The 20,549-nt window shown below is 53.4% G+C and overlaps 2 protein-coding genes and 1 non-coding gene across 3 annotated transcripts; 2 read left to right on the top strand and 1 right to left on the bottom strand.

Annotated features, from left to right (window-relative positions):
* Positions 1–8,171: 8,171 nt before the first annotated feature.
* Positions 8,172–8,564, top strand: PHYSODRAFT_419719 (hypothetical protein; the record flags this gene model as incomplete). The annotated part of the gene is made up of 1 exon (XM_009524614.1): positions 8,172–8,564. A coding segment is annotated over one exon (393 nt), but the record flags the coding sequence as incomplete, so codon positions are not given.
* Positions 8,565–9,783: 1,219 nt separating this feature from the next.
* PHYSODRAFT_t672 lies at positions 9,784–9,853 on the bottom strand. Its single transcript has one exon. It is a non-coding gene; the product is annotated as a tRNA-Val (tRNA).
* Positions 9,854–10,462: 609 nt separating this feature from the next.
* PHYSODRAFT_298413 (hypothetical protein) lies at positions 10,463–11,071 on the top strand (the record flags this gene model as incomplete). Its single annotated transcript, XM_009524613.1, has 1 exon — positions 10,463–11,071. The coding sequence occupies one exon, from the start codon at positions 10,463–10,465 to the stop codon at positions 11,069–11,071; it is 609 nt and encodes a 202-aa protein (XP_009522908.1).
* Positions 11,072–20,549: the final 9,478 nt, after the last annotated feature.

Below are 20,549 nucleotides of genomic sequence, written 5' to 3'. Positions count from 1 at the left end.
TCTTAGAATATTACATTCAGAGGAAGTCAGGAACATAAAACAAAAATAGCAGTTCTCATCTTTTACCAAAATCCGCTACTTGGAGTCTTTATCTCGATTAAAGTATTCTCGTATACTTAACTCAACTAAAAGAAACCTACGCTTCCTCATACACGTGCGCATACGTGTAAGCCGTAGTAGTGAGCCAAGGTAGGCCCACTACACCTGGTAGCACTTTGTAGTCCGTCCAACGACCGACTACCTGAGTTCGTACGTCACCGCACGAACGCGGAGCTGAGAACTTTCCCATGAATACGGAGGTGTCTATGGAAAGCTCCACTACGCCTGCAACTCACGTTGCACGCGCTGACTGTCCCCACCTGTCGGACCCAGAGTGGGAAGCTCTCCAGCGACTGTCAACAGTCATTGGTGAGGCGGCTGTAGCTACGAGGCTGCGTACGCTAACGCCGACAGAGCAACATGGTGTTGCTCTGGGATTCATCATGAGGGAGCAGCGTGATGCTGCTTCGTCTACCACGGTGTCGTCCCCGACGACACCGCGCGCGCAATCGCTGAAGCTCAGCGTGAGCAATTACGTTGGAAGAGAGGGCAACCCTCTCCTCCGTTGGCTTGTCGAACTCGACACTGCCATTGCGGCTCGACGTATCGTCGACCCGTTGTCGATGGTTGCGTTCGCCATGTCATGTCTTGGCGGACGTGCAAGACGTTGGGCGTATGGACGCCGACTCTCGGATCCTACGTGCTTTAGCGTACGAGGGTTTCAAGGAAGAGCTCAGACAAGCATTTGAGCCACCGCAAAACGAGTTCCGGTCGAGGGCGGAGTTCCTCGACCTTCAGCAGGGCAAGCATGATGTCCATACTTAGGCTCAAAGAGCACGGTACTTGGTCTCGAACATCCTGACCAATCCGATCGACGAGGCGACCAAGGTCGTCACGTTCATGAAGGGGCTGAGAGATGGGCCTGTGAAGACCTATCTCTTCCGTGAGTACCCGAGTACTCTCGAAGCTACAATTACTCTTGTAATGCAGGAGGAGTTTAGCCTGCGGCAGGCTAAGCTGCATGCACATGTGCCGAGGCCACAGCCACGCCCGGTAGTGAGGACGGGCATGGGTTCTGGACCTCTCGAGTGCTGCAAATGCTGGACCCCAGCAGTCGCAGGGAAACAATGTGCGATGCTACGTTGTGGTAGAGTCGGTCACTTTGCTCGGGAGTGCACGGCCCCCGTGCACCAGCAGGGTGGCTATCGCGGCGGTGCCGGGCACCGTCGCAACCAAACAAAAAACGCTGGACGCCAGTAGGCGTGGGGCGCCCTACTGGTAATGCAGTTCCGCGTGTCGACCTTGGACACGCGACACTGAGGACTGCAGCCCCCAGTGAGATTCATTCTCGCTGCAAGAACCAAGATGACAAGCCTGACCTTGTCATCCTGAACGTGAACTCGATGAGAGCAAGCAGCTCTCTTCGTGCTTTGGTAGATTCTGGCGCGTCGAAGAACTTTGTTCGACTGCGAAGTCTATCAAGGCTTGACTTCGAGGATTTAAAGATACCTCGAAGTATGTTGGAAGTACGACTGGCAACGGGTGCCGTCGTGAAGACCGAGAAGCGCATGGTACGCGTGCGCTTCACGTATGAAGATCAAGAGTTTGTCGAGGCCTTTATCGTCCTGGATCTGGACGATAATTTTGACATTGTATTGGGCATGCCGTGGCTTGCACGGCATGATCCGATCATCGATTGGGAGAAGCGCACTCTCGTGCGCTTCGGTCGCGACAGCGGAACAGTGAGCGATGGCCCTGTTGCCGCTACGTACGCACCGACAGGTGCGCGCGACTCCCCACTCGAGACAGCGCCAAATGCCGCTGTCCCGGAGCGCCCTGGGCGCGCGCGAACATGCGCGCAAGAGCAGCTAGCGTCGGCGTCGCCGCCGACGGCTGAAGGAGAAAATGTGTTGATCTCGGAGATCGACACCCGCTTTTCAGCGAATCAGGAAGAGTCTCGGACCACAAGGGGCACGGATGACGCAGGCGAGTCACACGCCTCAGCCGTGGAGGCTGACGCGAATCTGATTGGATCAGTTTTGGCCAATAATAAGAGCCAAGGTGACGAAACGCCGTCGACTCAGGGAGTCGATGGCTTGGGTGAATTCGATTCGTCGGCTCAGGGAGCCGACGCACTCTCCGTAATAGAGGGCTCCGCCAATAACAGGCGTCGAGGTGAAGATGGCGTCGAGGTGAAGATGGCGAGTCGGCTCTGGGAGCCGACGCTGCAGGCGGTGCGGACGGTTGCAAACGTTCCGCACCGGAAAAACTTGCATGCTGTCGTGCAGCCGGGCTGCACGACGAAGCGCCGGGCGATCAAGCCGGGCTTGAAGTCGCTCGCCCGCGGGATGAACCCGCCGGCGGTACTGAAGAAGAACACCCGTCTACGGCTGGGCCTGGACGAGGTCAAGATCCAAGCGGAGCCGGGCTCCGCAAAGCAAGAAGACGGCGCATGCGAAGGTCGCTGCGCAAGTCTCGGCCTGGGGCCGAGGCGCTACAAGAAATGTCTGCCGGACAGACGGAGGCTGAAAAGCCGGACGTCGAGACGTTGAACGTCTTGACGCGTACCTGTGCCGGGTTCCGGTACAGGGAGACGACCCTCGCTAATCCTCCGACGCAAGCGTTGGAGTTGACTTCGCTTCCAGTCATGAGCTGGAAGCGCTTCGCGCGTGACTTGCACGATGGACGCATCGAGCAAATATGCATTCTCTCGGACGCCGAGAGAACGAAGAGCGAGAATGAAGAACTGAGGCAGTTCTTCATGGAGAGCACCACTGAGAGCGAGGACACTCTCAGTGCGAAGACGAAGAAGGAGCGCTTTGAAGAGCGGAGCTGGGACTCGTTGAAGACGAGTCCCTACTACGAAATCTTACGGGAGTACGCGGACGTACTTCCGGAAGAGATCCGTGCGGAACTTCCGCAGGACAAGGGCATCCAGCACGAGATTGATCTCGTGCCGGGGACGAAGTATTGTGTCACGCGGCAGTGGCCACTGCCGCGAGAGAAGGTCAAGGCGATCGACGACTTCTTTGAGAGTCGTCGCAAAGCTGGACAAGTGCGGGAATCGAAATCCCCGCACAGTGCTCCGACGTTCTGTATCAAGAAGCCACAGGGCGGCTGGCGGATCGTTCATGCGTACAACAAGCTGAACGATGCGACGATACCGGCGCAGACACCGATACCGCGAAAAGATGTCATCATCGATTCGATGACCAGGAGCACTATTTACAGTGCTCTTGATCTGCGCGATGGGTTCTATCAGATCCTAATGCGTGAGAGCGATATCCCTCTCACGGCTGTGAGCACGCCGAGCGGCATGCTCTGGGAGTGGCTAGTGATGCCGCAGGGTCTGAAGAACGCCCCTGCGACCTTCAACAGGTGCGTGACGCACTTGTTGCGCTTGGTGCGCGACTTCGCACCGAGCTACTTCGACGATGTGTTCGTCCACAGCCGGGCTGCGGACGGAATGAGCGATGTTGAGATGCACAAGGTGCATCTCCGAAAGCTGCTTGCGCTCATGCGCAAGCACAAGCTCTACGCAAACCTGAAGAAGTGTATCTTCGCGGCGAGCGAGATACCCGTGCTCGGGTGTCTCGTCGGGAAGAACGGTGTCCGCCCTGACCCTGAGAAGGTCAGAGTGATCAATGAGTGGCCGACACCGTCGAATGTCAAGGAACTGCGGCAGTTCCTTGGCTTGGCCACGTATTTGTGCAAGTACGTGAAGGTCTATGCGGGCATGATACGCCCGCTGTCCCAGCTCCTGAAGAAGGACATCGAGTGGGTTTGGACTGCTGAATGTCAGCAGGCCTTCGATGCAGTCAAGCGGGGCTTGACTGAGGCGCCGATCTTGGCGGTGGCCGACCAAGATCGCCCATTCCACGTTGTGTGTGACGCATCCGACTTCGCAATCGGATGTGCGTTGATGCAGCACGATCACGAGGGCCGTGATCGTGTCGTCTACTACCAATCGCGTCAGCTGAAGCCAGCTGAGCGCAACTAACCGGTACATGACAAGGAACTCCTTGCCATGAAGTACGCACTCGGGAAGTTCCGAGTGTATCTACTCGGAAGCAAACCGTTCGTGGTCTATACGGACCACGCGTCGCTGCGGACGGCTGTGAAGTCGCCGCACATCTCGCAACGGATGGCGAGATGGCTCTCATTCTTCGCAGAGTATGACTTCCGGGTTGAGTACAAACCCGGAAAACTCAATGTGGTGGCCGACGCGCTCTCGCGTCGACCTGACTACGCCACGACTGATGCCGACGTCAATGCCATTGACGCCATGCGATCGAGCACCCCAACATCGTCACTGTTGGACGACGTGAAGGTCGCATACGCGCACGACGCGGACGCGAAGCTCTTGCTGGCCTATGGCTCAGCGCCTTCTGACAAAGCTCGTCAGAAGCTGCCGAAGCATCTTCGTGCTCGTGCACATCGTTATCGGGTGCACGACGGCTTATTACTCTACAGTGCAGTCGACGACAACGCGGACCGCGTTGTCGTGCCCAATGACCATGACCTGCGACTCAGGATCATGTATGAGTATCACGATGCACCGACTGCGGGGCATCCGGGCCGTGAGAAGACATACCTTCTTCTCACGCGAGACTTCTACTGGGCCCACCAGTATAAATGGGTGCGCAAGTACGTCCGTGCTTGCGAGGTTTGTCAACGTGTGAAGCCTGCGCCTTTCGCGCAGGCTCCCTTGCAGTCACTGCCGACTCCGTCGGAGTGTTGGCAGTCTATGTCTTTGGACTTCGTGTTCGGTCTTCCCCCGGACAGCCAGGGGAACACGGGCATTGTGGTCTTTGTTGACCGCTTCAGCAAGATGGTACATCTTGCTGCGGTACCCGCTGAAGTGACTGCGAAACAGACGGCGCGTCTGTTCGTTGACATGGTGTTCAAACACCATGGCATGCCGATCGACATTGTGTCGGATCGAGACCCGCGCTTCACTGCACACCTTTGGCAAGAAGTGTTTACACTTCTTGGGAGTCAACTTTCGATGTCAACTTCGGATCATCAGCAGACGGACGGGCAGACCGAGCGCGTGAACCGCGTGCTCGTAGACGTGCTTAAGAGCTACGCTCACTCGTTCCAACACAGGAGCGAGTGTCTGCCGATGGCGGAGTTCGCCATCAACAACTCGGTGCATGCCTCGACCGGGCATACACCGTTCTACGTGAATGCCATCAGGCACCCACGTCTCCCGAGTCTACTCGGGATGGTGGCTCCTTCCTTAAGTGGGGAAGGATCTACGACTGCAACGCAGCAGCCGCAGAATGCCGCTGACACTTGCACAGTGTCAGCCGCGACTACGCGCAAGAAGAAGAAGAAGCACGCGTCTGTGCAGGGCACAGACGCTGACAAGAGCAAGAAGAAGAAGAAGAACGGGTCTGTGCAGGGCACAGACACCGCGAAGACGAACGCAGAGGCCGGGCCTACTGCTAGAAACGAGCTGAACGAGTTCAGCTCGACGCAATCACTTCGTGCAGCGCAGACAAGCCGTCATTCGGTTTGTCCAAGACGCTATCGCAGCTTCTGTCGACCGACAGAAGCTGAACGCAGACAATGTTGGTAGGGGCAACACTAGTGAATTCAAGAAGGGTTCATTGGTTTTGTTAGCAACTCAAAACCTGCCTAAAGATGCAGTTTCTGACTTCGGGGCGAGCAAGCTCGCTCCGCGCTTCATCGGGCCGTTCACGGTGTTGGCACGGCATGGCAACGCCTACACGCTAGATATTCCATCTAGCATGCGCCTCCATCCGACCTTTTACGTCGGGCGGCTGAAGCCATACCGGCAGCACGAGCCACCTAGCTCGGCTGGCCCGAAGCGGAAGCCCCAGTGGGAGCGAACCTCCGCTCCAGCGCGTGAACGCGCTGGGCCAAGCGTGCGACGCGACCTCCCACGTCGACAGAGATGTCCGACGCGGTCTGCGAGGCCTGAGCGACTTGAGTCCTCAGGATCGCCACCTCCTGCTTCAGAGCGTCGAACTCCCGGCTCTGATGCTGTTCCACAGCGGCGACTCGCTCCTCGAGCGTCGGGCCAAGGTCAACCCCAGGTTGACCATACCCGGGGCGTGTTACCACCACCGCCGCCTCCGATCCGTGACGCCCGTGGCTCAACACGCTGGATTGTTGAGCGTATTGTGAACCACAGTATCCCGAAAACGAACCGGCAGCCGGTTCGTTATCGTATTCGTTGGAGAGGGTTTCCGCCCCACCAAGATACATGGGAGCCACGGGACGTCCTGCTGCAGGACGTTCCGGAAATGGTGAGGGCGTACGAAGCTCACCACGCTCTGCCGACGCGAAGGTAGTGCGAGCGCTGTGGTCACCTACAGCGCCCGAGGTCCCACGATCGTCGCGTTCCTCATGTGCCAAGAACTTGGCACGGAGATCCTTGAGACTCGCAGGTACACGAATCGTCGTGTACCCGTTTAGGTCGCGGTCGCTCAAGCGCGCCGCACCCGGAAGACACAACGTGCACTGTTGGCCTTCGGGCACAGCACATGGAATACCAGCGTCCACAGAGGATCTGTGGAGCTGCTCCAGCCGCCCGCGCGTCGAGAATGTCTCGAAGCGTTCACGGGCTTGCTTAACCCGCTCGCGGTAAGCAGCCGGCTTCTTGTTGAAGTTCCCAACAAAAGCGTTCCAACTTTGACAAAGTGCCTGCCATTCAGGCACTCTGCTGCGAGAAGAAATCTTCTTGCTGGAGAAGTATCGGAGCTCGTGGAAGAGCCCGATGTAATAATCGCGCCTTTGATTCGTTAACGGATCAAAGTGCTGCTCCTCCGCAACAGCATCGTCGTGGATACCGCTGCATACGTACAGCGGGATTTCGTTTGGAGGCACAGTGTTGCACACACGGTCTGCGATCTCTGACGCAGACGGCATCCACGGATCGCGCGCTGCTAAGGTAGCGCGCGGAGAGCTTGAAGGCGCCACCTCACGCGGGGAGCTTAAAGCCCCAGCAGCAGAGAGCGGAGTGTCGCTCTCGCCGCGCGAACGCTTCGAGCTCGAAGCATCCGAGTCGTCTCCTTCACGAGGGCGTCTCGACCCGGCATGCGGGTCGAGACTATCGCTGTCGATAGACTCCTTGCGCTTGCTAGAAGAGGCCTGGCCCTCTTCCATCTCCACGTCGTCGTCTTCGAAGTCAACGGCGTCGTTGACTACAGAAGAACCTTCGAGGACAATCTCTGGTTGAGTTGTCCCCGCCGCAGCCTTGGTAGCAAGAGCGTCTCGCTTTGCTTTGAGACGCTCGCGGTACTCGGGGATAGAGAGAGTCTCTATCCCGGCGGAGGACTTCCCCTCTGCTGCAGCGTCGGTCTTCTTCTGAGGCGAGCTCATTGCGGAATGAGCTCGAGTTTTCTTTCTCCCAACGTGAAGAATTGACGAATGGTCAATTTCCTGATTGACGTGCCATGACTCGGCGCGTCTAACCTTGAGGGGGGGGATGGTGTAACAGGGTTACACGCACAAGTGGCTACAGTCACTTGTAACTCTTTAACAGACACGACGTCTGTTAGAGGTTCGAAAGACTTTCTCGACCTTGGTGTAGACACACCAAAGGCTACATACATTTACGACCACCACGACGGGTGGTCCATAGAGACTTAGGATTCCTATTGGCTGAGAGCAGCATCTCTTAGCCAATGAGCGACATGCACAGCATTGGAATTCTGCCAACCAGCTGTTGGCAGATTCCTATCTTAGAATATTACATTTAGAGGAAGTCAGGAACATAAAACAAAAATAGCAGTTCTCATTTTAACCCAAAAATATTATTTGGATCGTTTATTTAGATTAATCTATACTCGAGTATAATTAACTCTAATTTAAACTAGGCTACGCTTCCTCACATACACGCGCACACGTGTAAGCTAAAGTAGTGGGCCAAAGTAGGCCCATTACATATAGTCGTGAATGCAGAGGTGGCTACCGGGCTCAAGTCTATTCACGATGCTGCTCTCCTAAACATGATGTGACACGCTTTCGGCCGAGCGATCAACACCTGCTTTGCTCGTAAGCAGCAGCTCTCACTATCTGCCTCTGGGGAACTCTTTCTTCACATAGCGCGCATCAAGACGTCCGTTGTGCAAGGCGTGTCAATCTTCAAGTCCCCTGAGCGCTGGCAGCAATGCATGCTCCACGCATTTGGCTTGCTCTTCGTTTGCTGTGATGAACCCTCGGAGTACCTGTTCCCGTTGGTGCCGCGGTATGCTGAGTCCGATCTCCCTGGAGGACAGACCTACACGCAAGAAGAAGCGGTCTTGTATTGGGAAAGCCTGGAGCATACGACAGAAACTACAACCCAACCACCGCTAAAACGTGAACGAAAGAGACCCAACGTCGCAAGCTATATCACAGAGGTTATTCGAGATGCTTTAAAGGAAATGCAGCCTACCACCTTGCAAGTAATCACGCCCAACATGACAAGCCACTCTTTGCGGCGTGGCGCTGCGGCGTATGCCAATGCATCGCCGAAGCTTGCAATACAGTGGATCTCCACGCGTGGTGCGTGGCTCTTGGAATCGCTGACCAAAGCATTTGCCTGTATAGGCACGACAACAAAAGAAGATCAGAGTGTGGGCAAGGTGTTAGCAGGTTACGAGGCGCCCGACGTACCAGTAGTGACCCCGTCAATTCGCGATCTGCAGGATAGACTGCCCAGAGCTGAGTATGGGCAGCTTGTCACGCTGCGAGACGAGCTGTTCCGACATGTCATCGGCCTCCCTGACCCGCGCTTCAACGTAGCCGGAGCCGTCGTTGACGCCACGTTTGCTGCGCTGCTAATGCACCTGAGCGAAGTCCTGGAAGCTACACAGAACAGTGTTAAGTCACAGGCACACGTTGCAAGATACCTGTACGAGTTGGAGCGTGGTCTCACATCGACAAACGCTCGTCTGGGATCCGCTGTGTCCGTCGTGAAGTGCTGCGAGTGGGGCGAGCCTTGAAGTCTCGCTGGCGTACAGTGAACCAAGCACATGTTAGCAGAGCAGCATCAAGCAACGATACGCAGCTTGCATCCGTCCTCGGGTGCATGCTGGGTCAGCTTACTGCGATCAGCGATAGACTTGGTCGGCTAGAAGACGCACACGCAGCGCTGCTTGCGCGCACGCCATCCTTGGAACCGGCAAACCCAGTGCAAGTCGAGGCCCTAGCTGGCGGGTCAGTCGAAGCGCCGCTGTTCGCCGCTGCGCCAGCCCAAGCAACCGCGACAACGCTGGCGGGCTGGGCTGCCTCTTGACTTGGTATGTCGACCATATCTGGCAAACAGTCAAAGGAGAACGAGAGCAGAATAAGCGAGCTGAGGCAAAGGCAGCTGTAAACGTCATGATGGTTCTCTACCAGGCATCGTTTGAAGTACCTGCTGAGCCGTCACGAAACGACTCCACCGCGTACCAAGCCTGGAAGCACCTAGTGTTGGAGCTCGCTCTGCTGGCGGCAGCTGCGAACGTCACATCCCGACGCGTACCGCACGCTCGGCGCTCAGTTCCTTCCTTGAAAAACAGTGGTGCAGTGACCGATGCTTGTACGCCAGCGTCACACCAGTGGGGGGAATCAGACTTGGCTTAGCATACACCTAGTACAACACATACACACAGCAGCACAGCAGCACAGCACACAGCACAGCAGGCCATTGCACACAACATACAGCAGCACAGCACAGCGACACACAGCACAAAGCACACAGCACACAACAACACATAGCACCCATCACACATCACACAGCAAGATTGCCCCCGGCTGGGGTCGAACCAGCGGCCTGGAGACGTAGTCTCCCGCTCTTCCACTGAGCTACGGGGGCGTGGATACGGGGGGAGACCTACCTCGGGGAGTCGAGTGTCGTCTGCAGCGCCAGTTCTCGTCGGGCTTGCGCACGCGCGCGCTCTGTCCATCGCCGAGCTGCCTGCCGTCCACTGTCTGCCGCGCTCGCTGAGTCCGCAGAACACCGAATGAGAGAGAACAAGTGGAGGGGATTTACACATTTCATATATGTACGAAATTTAGCTCTTTACACTCCCGTCCGGAATGAATAAGTCGAAGTTGACTGGCACGAGGTTTTTTATGTGTCATCAGTGTGGCTCTATTGCAGATTTGACAGGTTTCCGGATTCCGGTCCGGAATCTACCAATTACTGTACAGCTGTGCAGTGCTGTACCGGTACGTCCAAAGCTGACCATCGAACGAGATTTGCGCATATAGTAGCACGGCCAGGCGAAATGAAAATCCAGTACTACATGTAGTGGTCGTGTACAGTCATTTTAAAACCAAGATACATGTACCTACATGGCTTCATAAACACTTTTGCACCCCGCCAGAAGAGTGTGGCTTCATCCTGTGCCCCGCGGTACGGACCAAACGAGCGTTGACCTTTGGAGAAGTACCACAACTTGCATCGACTGCAACGAACAAGATGTTGAGCGCCTTGAACTGCGCCCATTCTCTTGAAATCCCGGACACCGACGTTGAGTTTCCGGTGGTTAACTGCGACCTTGACACATCGGATCTACTCGAGACCTGCGTGTCCGACGAGCTGTGGGGTGAGCTCCCCAAACTAACGAATGAGTTGGCTGCCATGCACACCGACGTACCAGAGACCGAAGCCCATTACAGCTCAGATCCCGATGATTCGCTCGAATCCGTCAACACACACGTGGCGAAAGGCCCCTCCACACCCAAGCTCGAGAAACCAAAAAGCTCCAAGAGAATTTCCTCCAAAGCGAAGATTGAAGCACTGCGAGGCGAGCTCAAGACATTAACGGTTCAACTGCAGCAGCTGGATGCGGCGCGTCGTCAAGAAGCTCTCGATGCTCGGACATTATTCACCGACCGACATCGCGTAAAGCTGTGGAAGCAGATCGCTAAGCGACAACTAGAGCAACGTCATAAATCGGAAAAAGAGAACGCGACGTTGCGCGTTATGATGAACCTACAGATCCAAGAAGCTTGGAGGCTGAAACGACTGTTGAAGAGCCGAAAGAAACTTGAGGTAAGACCAACTCACTACCTAACACTCGCTTGATTTGGTACTAAATTAGCGTTCGGATTACTTTTGCTTTTCCAGGCGATGGCGAGGATGCTAGGAGTGATGGAAGAAACCAGGTGCCGTCGGTAGACGTTTAGTTTGTTTTAGTTTCTACAAAAAGCGTATTATGTTGCCCATGCTTTTAGGTAACTTTAATGTCAATACTTATTATATATGTTAATGCGTCATTGGGTACTTGTTGCTGTTCCAGACCTCTGCAAATTAGCTCCAGATTTCCCTGACTGGCTCAGCAGCCTGGATGGATGCAATACGGGATTTGGCTATCTGAATCAAGATGATCTGGAGCAGGGGGTGGGTGAGGGGAGGGGGCATGAGAAAAGAGATTAAAAAGAATAGTTACAAAAAAGAATGATTACAAATAAATAATGTAATTGTAAGACTGTAGTCGTAATATATTCCTCTGATTGCAAATGATCACAGGAAACTCACACTTCCCTCCACAACAAGACTAGTTGAGGGAGATTTGATGGTTCAATAATAGCAAAGTGCGTTCATCAGAGATGCTAGCTAGTAAGCTTTTTTTATGAGCTGTAGGGGTACATGCTCTCCAAAAATGTAATGTCAATTTGAAAGGGTTATAATTGTAGGGGAACAATAAGGTATTGTATGAACCTTATCAATATTTTCTAATTAGGGTGGTATTGATAATAACTGAATTAGACGCTTTCAGCTCGAGGGGTTTCTAAAATTTCTCGTACATTCTCAGTATAGGATTAAGAAAGCAGACGATTGACGCGTAAAACGCTATTGTGGGTAACAAGCTTGCATTTCCCTCATATGAACAGCTATTTTATCGATACGCGGGATGTCTAGCACTAATCTCAATAATAATTATCAGGTATTGCAATGCATCGACCTTTTATTGTGAAACAGCAAGAAGGTCTTCAGTATTGCCACGGCCTCGACGTAGACAATCCCTAAGCAAAAATTATTGGGAGAGCCTGCACGTTTTTATTTTTTTACGCCCAATATTTGAAAATGGTGACCGTGTATTTAGGGTTTAACGACCCTGGTTTGCCTAAATGATGGATTTGGCGGAGCTCGGTAGTAGAGGGAATGTTGGACTATCAGTGACACTAATATTATCAGTCGGGTGGTGGCGATATCAATATCTCTAAAAATTATCGCTGATAATTGTCACTTTCCGCCCTGATTTATCCGATCCGTCGCACGTGCGCGTGAAAAGCATATTTGTGGCCACTATTGCAAGTACTACTCCGTCTCAAAATTGTTGACACGTCGAGGTTATTGAAATTTTGTCATTTTTCTTTGGATTAGTTGCGGTCCGCTGGTGTGGTTCGAACTATGTCTCCATTTCAACACAGCGGTTCATTTTGAGGTCGCAGTGGCTAATTGACTGGTCACTAGCTCACGCTAAATTACCAGCATACATGTTTTGCTCATATCGCATTTGGATCGACCATGCCGACTACGACCCCGACCAAGAGACGCGAACTGAGCGACAGCGATCGCGAGCAAGTGCTGCAGCGCTCGGTAGACGGCGTACCTCGCAAGGGCGCGATGAAAGAGGTGGCGGGCAAGTTTCGCGTGTCAAGCCAGACGATCGCGCGAGTCTGGAAGCGAGCCAAGGCGGAGGCGGGTGTTTGAGGGCGGACTCGAGGCGCCATGACCGCGGCCGCCCAATGGTCGACCTGTCCGCCAAGTTGGAGAAACTGCGCATCACGCCGTTCGCGCAGCGCAGCACGCTGAGGTCAGCGTCCGCAGTGTGCGGTGTGGCCCGAGCGACTCTCCAACGCCGTGTCAAAGGAGGACAACTGGTGGCTCATGTCAGTAACGTGAAGCCGTTACTGACGGACGTCAACAAGGCCACCAGGATGGCCTGGTGCATCTCGCACCTCGATCCTACTTTGCTGTGTTTTCACGACAGTATGACTGATGAAAAACTGTTTTATTTGACAGAAGTGAGGCGCCGCTACTACCTGCTTCCAGGAGAAGAACCACCGCATCGTTAGGTGCGCTCTAAGCGCTACATCACCGAGGTGATGGTGCTGGCGGCTGTGGCGCGACCGCGGTGGCACGCTGCTTCTGGCACCTACTTCGACGGTAAGTTGGGCATCTGGCCCTTCGTGGTCCGAGCCCCTGCTGTGAGGACGAGTGCGCGGCGTGCTGCTGGTACCATCGAGACGAAGGAAGGGCGCGTCAACCAAGAGACGTACCGTGTCATGCTGATGCAACAACTACTCCCAGCTATCCAGTCGCGGTGGCCGTGGACGAGCGCAGGAGAGCGTGTCTGGGTGCAGCAGGACAACGCACCCGCGCACATTAGTCCCGATGACCCGCAGTTCATGACTTCCGCCTGGCAGCAGGGCCTGAACGTGCAGCTCCGCTGCCAACCCCCGAACTCGCCGGACCTCAACTGTCTCGACCTCTCCATCTTCTCGGCCATTCAAGCGCGCCAACGACTCCGCTCGTCCCGGAACATCGACGAGCTCATCAGCGCCGTCACCGATGCGTACTGGGAGCTCCCCTCGTCGACGATCAACAAGGCCTTTTTGAGTCTTCAGGGCTCGATGGACTCGTGCATCAAGGACGCCGGGGGCAACGCGTTCAAGCCACTGCACATGGCGAAGGACAAGCTCGAGCAGGGACGACTCCCAGTGAGCTTGCATCGCTCGCCGGAAGCCGCAGCAATTGTGTCTCAGCAGTACAGAGCGTGAACAGTGCAACATAATGAAACCTAATATAATTAGGTGCATCAATTTTGAGACGAATCAAAGAGTGGTATGTATTAACAATTTTAAGACATAGTAGTATTGTGGAAACCGATTAGATTGTCCGAGCGGATTAGCTGATAAAGCAGCGTTTATGAGAGATTTCACTAGTAGTAAATCGAGGATTCCTATGATTTCATATGGCATCGGTAAGGGTATAAATCGGTGTAAGGTTAATATAATATGGGTTGCCTCATTACCGCCTGCAATGCGAGGAACGACCACTTACCGCCACGAGCTAATGTTTCGCGCACCTACTAACGAGGAATAGCATCGCGTGCATTAAATACGCTTCTGTGAGCAGTCGATATGTACTGCTATCTATTTATCAAGTTGTGAAGTCATGTATTTGCGCTGTCATTTCTCGTCAGCATTAGCGTTTGTCGGTTTTACTTTAAATGGGCCGCCGAATGCCGAGTGGGTGTCGGACATTTGGGCTGATTAGCATGCAAATCAGCCGCCCAAGGCTTTGTAAGTCGTGGAGTAGCTAAATCAGCTTGCCACATGGCGATGTAGGCACAACAGACTGCTCTGTCAAATCAGAGTACAAATCTTAGGCTGTCGATCTAATTAGGAGGTCAGATTTAGTAAATCCGACCCGATTAAGCTTAATCATCTGCTTAACCAACGGATGTATATTCCAATTAGACAATCTAATCGGTTCCCACAATACATTTTCATGCTTTAATCCTGGTAGTGCTAATCTGTGGTACGAGAAGCCCAATAGGGATTAATTCGAGACTTGAAATATGTGGTCCACAGAAAAATTAGGTACTGAACCAATACAAATGTCAAGTGTAAGGGTCTTAAAATTCTAATATTTTCAACAAAAACACAAATCGACTGATTTACACTAGTTTTATTACAAAGTATGACAGGATGGTGGCTTGAATGACATCTTTCCTTATTGGGGCAACCCCCCCTATAAACATTCGTTTTATGTCCTTTTGAACCCTCTTTACAGGAAGCAAATCAGAGATCAAGTAGAGGTTAGGGCTCACGTTTATCATACCGTTTTGCGGGGCCAAAAACACACACATTTTACCTGGCTTTAAGCACCAACAGTGTGATTGTAAGCTTAACTTAGTGTAGAGATTATCCAGGGCCACCTTCTACTAACGATGTTAATGTTACTATCTCGAGGGTTACTTTTATCTTCACAGTGAACAGGCGTTTGTTAAGCTGAGCGACGAATTAGGTTGCAGGCTTTCGAATTATAGGATAAATAGACATTTCAATGGTCTTTTATCACGACGATACACTGTTTTAATGAGCAGTAAAGCCTGTTTTACGGGGAGTGAGCAAGAGCGTCACAGGTGTGGTTACCACAGCCAAGGAAGCAGTACATCTATGTAGATTGCATACTCGACTAGCGTTTGCCGTGGTGAGATACCCGCATAGTGAAGGAAACTTAGCGACTCACTTTAGTCCTTAATGAGGCAAAGCAGCTTATAACGTGAAAGCATTTGAAGAACAATGAGGTGCCAATGCAAGACGTAGCGTGCGTGTTGAGCAAGCTGTCTAGGGAACTACAATAGTCGATGTCATAGTCATACAAAGCGGCATGGGCCAGAACGCCCGAACATTTGTTGATCCACCTGTAATGGGCCTACTTTGGCCCACTGCTTTAGCTTACACGTGTGCGCGTGTATGTGAGGAAGCGTAGCCTAGTTTAAATTAGAGTTAATTATACTCGAGTATAGATTAATCTAAATAAACGATCCAAATAATGTTTTTGGGTTAAAATGAGAACTGCTATTTTTGTTTTATGTTTCTGACTTCCTCTAAATGTAATATTGTAAGATAGGAATCTGCCAACGGCTGGTTGGCAGAATTCCAATGCTATGCATGTCGCTCATTGGCTAAGAGATACCGCTCTCAGCCAATAGGAATCCTAAGTCTCTATGGACCACCCGTCGTGGTGGTCGTAAATGTATGTAGCCTTTGGTGTGTCTACACCAAGGTCGAGAAAGTCTTTCGAACCTCTAACAGACGTCGTGTCTGTTAGAGTTACAAGTGACTGTAGCCACTTGTGCGTGTAACCCTGTTACACCATCACTATGGGCTGCAAGCGCGGTGTGGCTGTGGAATGCAACCCACTCGCTTTAGGGAGACCAAAATGCTGAGCACGGGTAAGGGCGACCGAATGCGAGCGCAAGGCTCACTCAGTGCATTCACCGCTAGCCAACACCCGCCGATCAGGCGGGGGCGTGTCTGCGCGAGCGAGCGAACGCGAGCTCTGCAACCCGAATTTTTTTTTCCTAGACACCGCGCCTGGCCGAACCGAGGACTTAGCGTAAGGCACGAGGGGGTGGGGCAGGTCGCGAAGCGGCGTCCCAGGTCGCGAAGCGGCGTCCCCCCCCCCCCCCCCCCCCCCGAGCAAAGCGAGAGAGGGGCGGGCCCCCCGAAGTGCCGTCGCTAAGTCCGCAGGCAAGAGCGAACGCGAGCGTATCCTGCCCACCTCAACAGTTTCAAAAGGTTGCAGTCCGCCCGCCGCATAGTTGAAACGGTCGATGCAACTTCTGTCTATTTTCCCCGCGGACAGCGTCGCGGTCCCTACGTCCCTTCGGCGCCGTCTTCCCTCCGAGAACCGAAGCCCTCTCCACTGCACTTGTCCAACCAGATTCGCGTTCCTTGCTGCCGTATATGGTGCAGGCCATCTTGAAGCGCTCCTGCAGCGCTGTCGTCAAGGCGCTCCGAATAGCTGCCTCTCTACTGCGATTTCTCCACCCCTCCGCGCCTCGAACGGGCCTCTCCACGGATATCCATCTTGTTGCGGTCAGCTTCATGTGGCGCAGGCCACTCCGACTTACAGCAGAAGTCCGCTCGTCAATGCGGTGCTGAGGATGGGCTGCACAAAGCACACTTAACGACCTGGTGATCTGCCAAAGTCGCACGCATGCCATGAAGGCACCGACGTCCAGTTGGGACCACGGCGGCACCCGTGGACTGGTTTCTAATGAGAAACGGCGCGATGGACATGTAGCCCCGCAGGTCCCGCCTTCCGGCTGACGGTAATAAACTGCCGCGATACGCCGCCGCACACAGCAACGCAGACAGCCAGCCAGCTTGAATGCCCACCTCAATATCACGTTAGTGGCAGAACAGCAAGTACAGTATAGTAAAGTACACTATATATATATCTATTATAATAGAACGTATGTACCCAGGGGAGTGTCCTAACTGTCCTAACTGTCCTAACCGTCGTAAAGTTTGTCCTAATCAGGACTGTTAGGACAGCTATCTTAAATTACCGTTATCGTCATTTATGGGAGTATCATTTCGGTTTTCTGAAGACAGTTAAGGACATTTAATAATCCGACACCCTTGCGAGAAAACGTGCTTTATTAGCAGCAACAGATTAAGTAGCCGCCTTAGCGCCAGCCCCACAGAGCGGCGATCCGTAATAGCACGAGGATGATCCTTTCGCCGGTTTGTTAAAGATACTGGGGAGTTTCCCGGGCCACTTTGACCAATTTGGCCACTTCCCGCTTTCCCGATGCTTCTCCCCAGTATTATTACAACCAATCAGAGATACTGTATAGGTCGGCTTCCAGCTTCCATCATGCAACATGCAAGTTGCATGTTGGCATCCACGATGAAAACATTTGCGCTGTAGTGTTGACTGCATGCCTGTGAGATGGAGGGCGACGCACCGTCGACACAGCAGCACCAGCCGCCCAATTCGATGCCGTAGGTGACGGCGCACAGTGGCGATAGCTGAGCCGAGACGTACTGTGAAGCCAAGTAATTGTTGCCCACGTCTCCACGTTCCAGCTACACGACTCGGGAAGAACGTGACCAAGCTGCAACATGTGCGCGAACTGGTCCCCCGGCTCGTCGTGCTCACTAGTGCCGATACTCGTGGATATCTGCAGCAGGTCGCCAGTATTTCCTGCGCTCGCAATGATTGGTGACATACAAGTACAACTAAGCATCCACGAAGGTCTTCTTGCCAAAGATCAATGAATGTACCAGAGGACCGCTCTTCACCGTGGACTATTGCCCGCCCATTTCGCGAAGTGCGCATTGTCCTAGCCAGCTTGCTCTTCTCTCCGACATCCTTCGTCGTCAAACACCATACCAAAGACACCGACCCCGCCCTGCCCCCAATCTGTGCTAGGCTAGCACTGCTAGCACTGCTACTGGCGACGTGGATGCACCATCCAACCGACGCCACAGCTGAGTATACACAGCTTCGTGGCGGTCGTCAGGTCCTTGGCGCTAGACTACTGTTGCTGCTGCTGCTCTCGATCTCCAACGCCAGAATGGCTGTCGCCTTCTTGTCGTTCTTTCATCGGCTGCTGCCCCACCAGCTCCAACAGCCGACTGCAGCGTAGACCATGAGGGCAGCGTCAGCTTCTGTTACGATAGCGCACAATAACACATGTCAAGAAACAATTTACAGTAAAAGCTGAGACTGGTGAAGAATAGCGCACGCACCTGCACATGCCGAAGTACTAGTCGTCAGACAGACTGCCTCACTCGTCAATCTGCGCCGTGGAGCTCAAGACACCAGGGGGACCAATCAGCGGGCAGCGCGGCGATAGAGCCAGCTGACCCAGCGGTCTGGCCAATCAGAGAGCGACGGTGAGCACCGAGAGCGCTCTGATTGGCCACGATTGGACGACGTTTCCTCCCTTTGGAGCCTCTCGTTCCTGGTGGCCTGAGCTCCGATGGACGGCGTGCACCTGACCGACGTGCGTGCATGTTTGGCCGGGCAGCTCGTGGGTGACACCGCGGACCAAGCTGGATGTCTGAGTTGCTGCACGCGGCGAGGTATTGCGGCGGTTTCTTACCGCCAGCCGGAAGGCGGGGCCTGTGGGGGATCCACGGTGGCGCTACTTGTGGCTCACCGCGCCGTTTCCCATTAGAAACCAGGCCACGGGTGACACCGTGGACCCACCTGGATGTCGTCCACGTCTTGACTGGTCATCATGGCGTGGCAGCTCACGGGTGACACCGTGGACCAAGCTGGCTGTCTGCGTCGCTGCATGCGGCGGCGTATTGCGGCGGTTTATTACCGTCAGCCGGAAGGCGGAGCCTGTGGGGGGTCCACGGTGGACTACATGTCCACCGCGCCGTTTCCCATTAGAAACCAGTCCACGGGTGACGCCGTGGTCCCAACCGGACGTCGGTGCCTTCATGGCATGCGTGCGACTCTGGCAGGTCACCAAGACGTTGGGTGTGCTTCTCGCAGCCCATCCTCAGCACCGTAGTGACGAGCGGGATTCGGCTGAGAGTCAATATGGCCTGCGCCACACGTAGCAGGCCTGCGACGTGGATGAGAATATCGGTAAAGTTCATGGCGCGCCGGGGGAAAACGCAGTGGAGAGGCAGCTATACGGAGCGCCTTGGGGGAACAACAACGCTGCTGGAGCGCTTCAAGATGGCCTGCACCATATACGGCAGCAAGGAACGCAGATCTGCTTGGACAAGTGCAGTGGAGAGGGCTTCGGTTCTCGGAGGGAAGGCGATGCCGTTCGGGGGCACAGGGACCGTGACGCTGTCCACGGGGAAATTAGACAGAAGTTGCCTGGGCCGTTTCAACCATGCAGCGGGCTGATGAGATGTGTAGGCTCAGAAGCGACGGTGGTATCTAGCTCGTTACTTTAGCAGGTAGACGTTGCTCATACAATCCTCAAATACAAACTGAAACTGTCAGACAGACTGCATGATGAGCCCTTGGCAGCGGCTTCATCTCCATCGCGCATGCTTCACCTGACGGCAGGCCTCCCGATTATGGCATTTTTAGATAGTAGTGCAACAAGCACTATGATAAATAATGCAGGGACTGTTTTATCTAAGAACAATACATAATTGCTACGTCTCAATATCACCGAATCAATAATGCATTCAATAATTTCTACGCAAATAGTAACTAAACCCTCCCTATTTACATGTTTATATTATGTAAAAATGCTAATATGAAGTATTGATTGAATATAATGGTTTCAAGTCGAGTTCGGGATCGACTGAACCTGTGATCATACTGAAAAGACGAATATATGAGTATATTGATTTTATGTTGCTTGTATTGCTACATCAATAAAGCGCTATTACGAGTCATACACCGAAATAATTGCAGTTCACGTCAGTACCGTTGAAATAAATAATTCCATGAGAAAAATGTCAATTAATTTTTCTACTAATTGATTTTTCGGGAGGCCTGCCTGACGGCTGCCGGTATCTCCAATGAACTTTCGTGCCATCAAAAACATGAACTGAGGACCGAACCAGAAACGCCCTTTGGAACTTTCTTCCAGGTTCGAAGTTCCAAGGCTAAGCTGAAGAGGGCCATTGGGTATAATTATTCTGCTGCCAAGCGCAGCGAAGGCAGCCCCGAAAACCTCATCGTGCTTTGCGGCCCCCAATAGAACCCGCCCTACCCTACATACGGTGAGTAGTGCAGCAAGTCCGCAGGCGAGCGGAACAGGGGCCAGTACATGTAGAATTAAAGCCCAAGCTTACCACCGCGAAACGGCGGTGCAGCACTCAATACAAATCCTGACTGAGATCAGAAACTATCAACCCATCATGGTGACTTCCTGTGATCATTTCCAAACGGAGGAAGTACCGGTACTGTATTTGTTTCAGGTTACCAATACTCAGTACAATACAAAGCTGCACTAATTGTAGTAGAAAGGTAAGCACTTTACCAGTTATTGCACCTTGCTTAACTGCATTTTAGTATTGCTCTAAGTCGTATTTTGCCATCAAAG

The sequence above is a fragment of the Phytophthora sojae genome (assembly GCF_000149755.1).
Source record: "Phytophthora sojae unplaced genomic scaffold PHYSOscaffold_3, whole genome shotgun sequence".
Taxonomy (NCBI): domain Eukaryota; phylum Oomycota; class Peronosporomycetes; order Peronosporales; family Peronosporaceae; genus Phytophthora; species Phytophthora sojae.
Note: the sequence above shows the minus strand (reverse complement) of the source record. Positions and strands in the feature narration are given on the sequence as shown.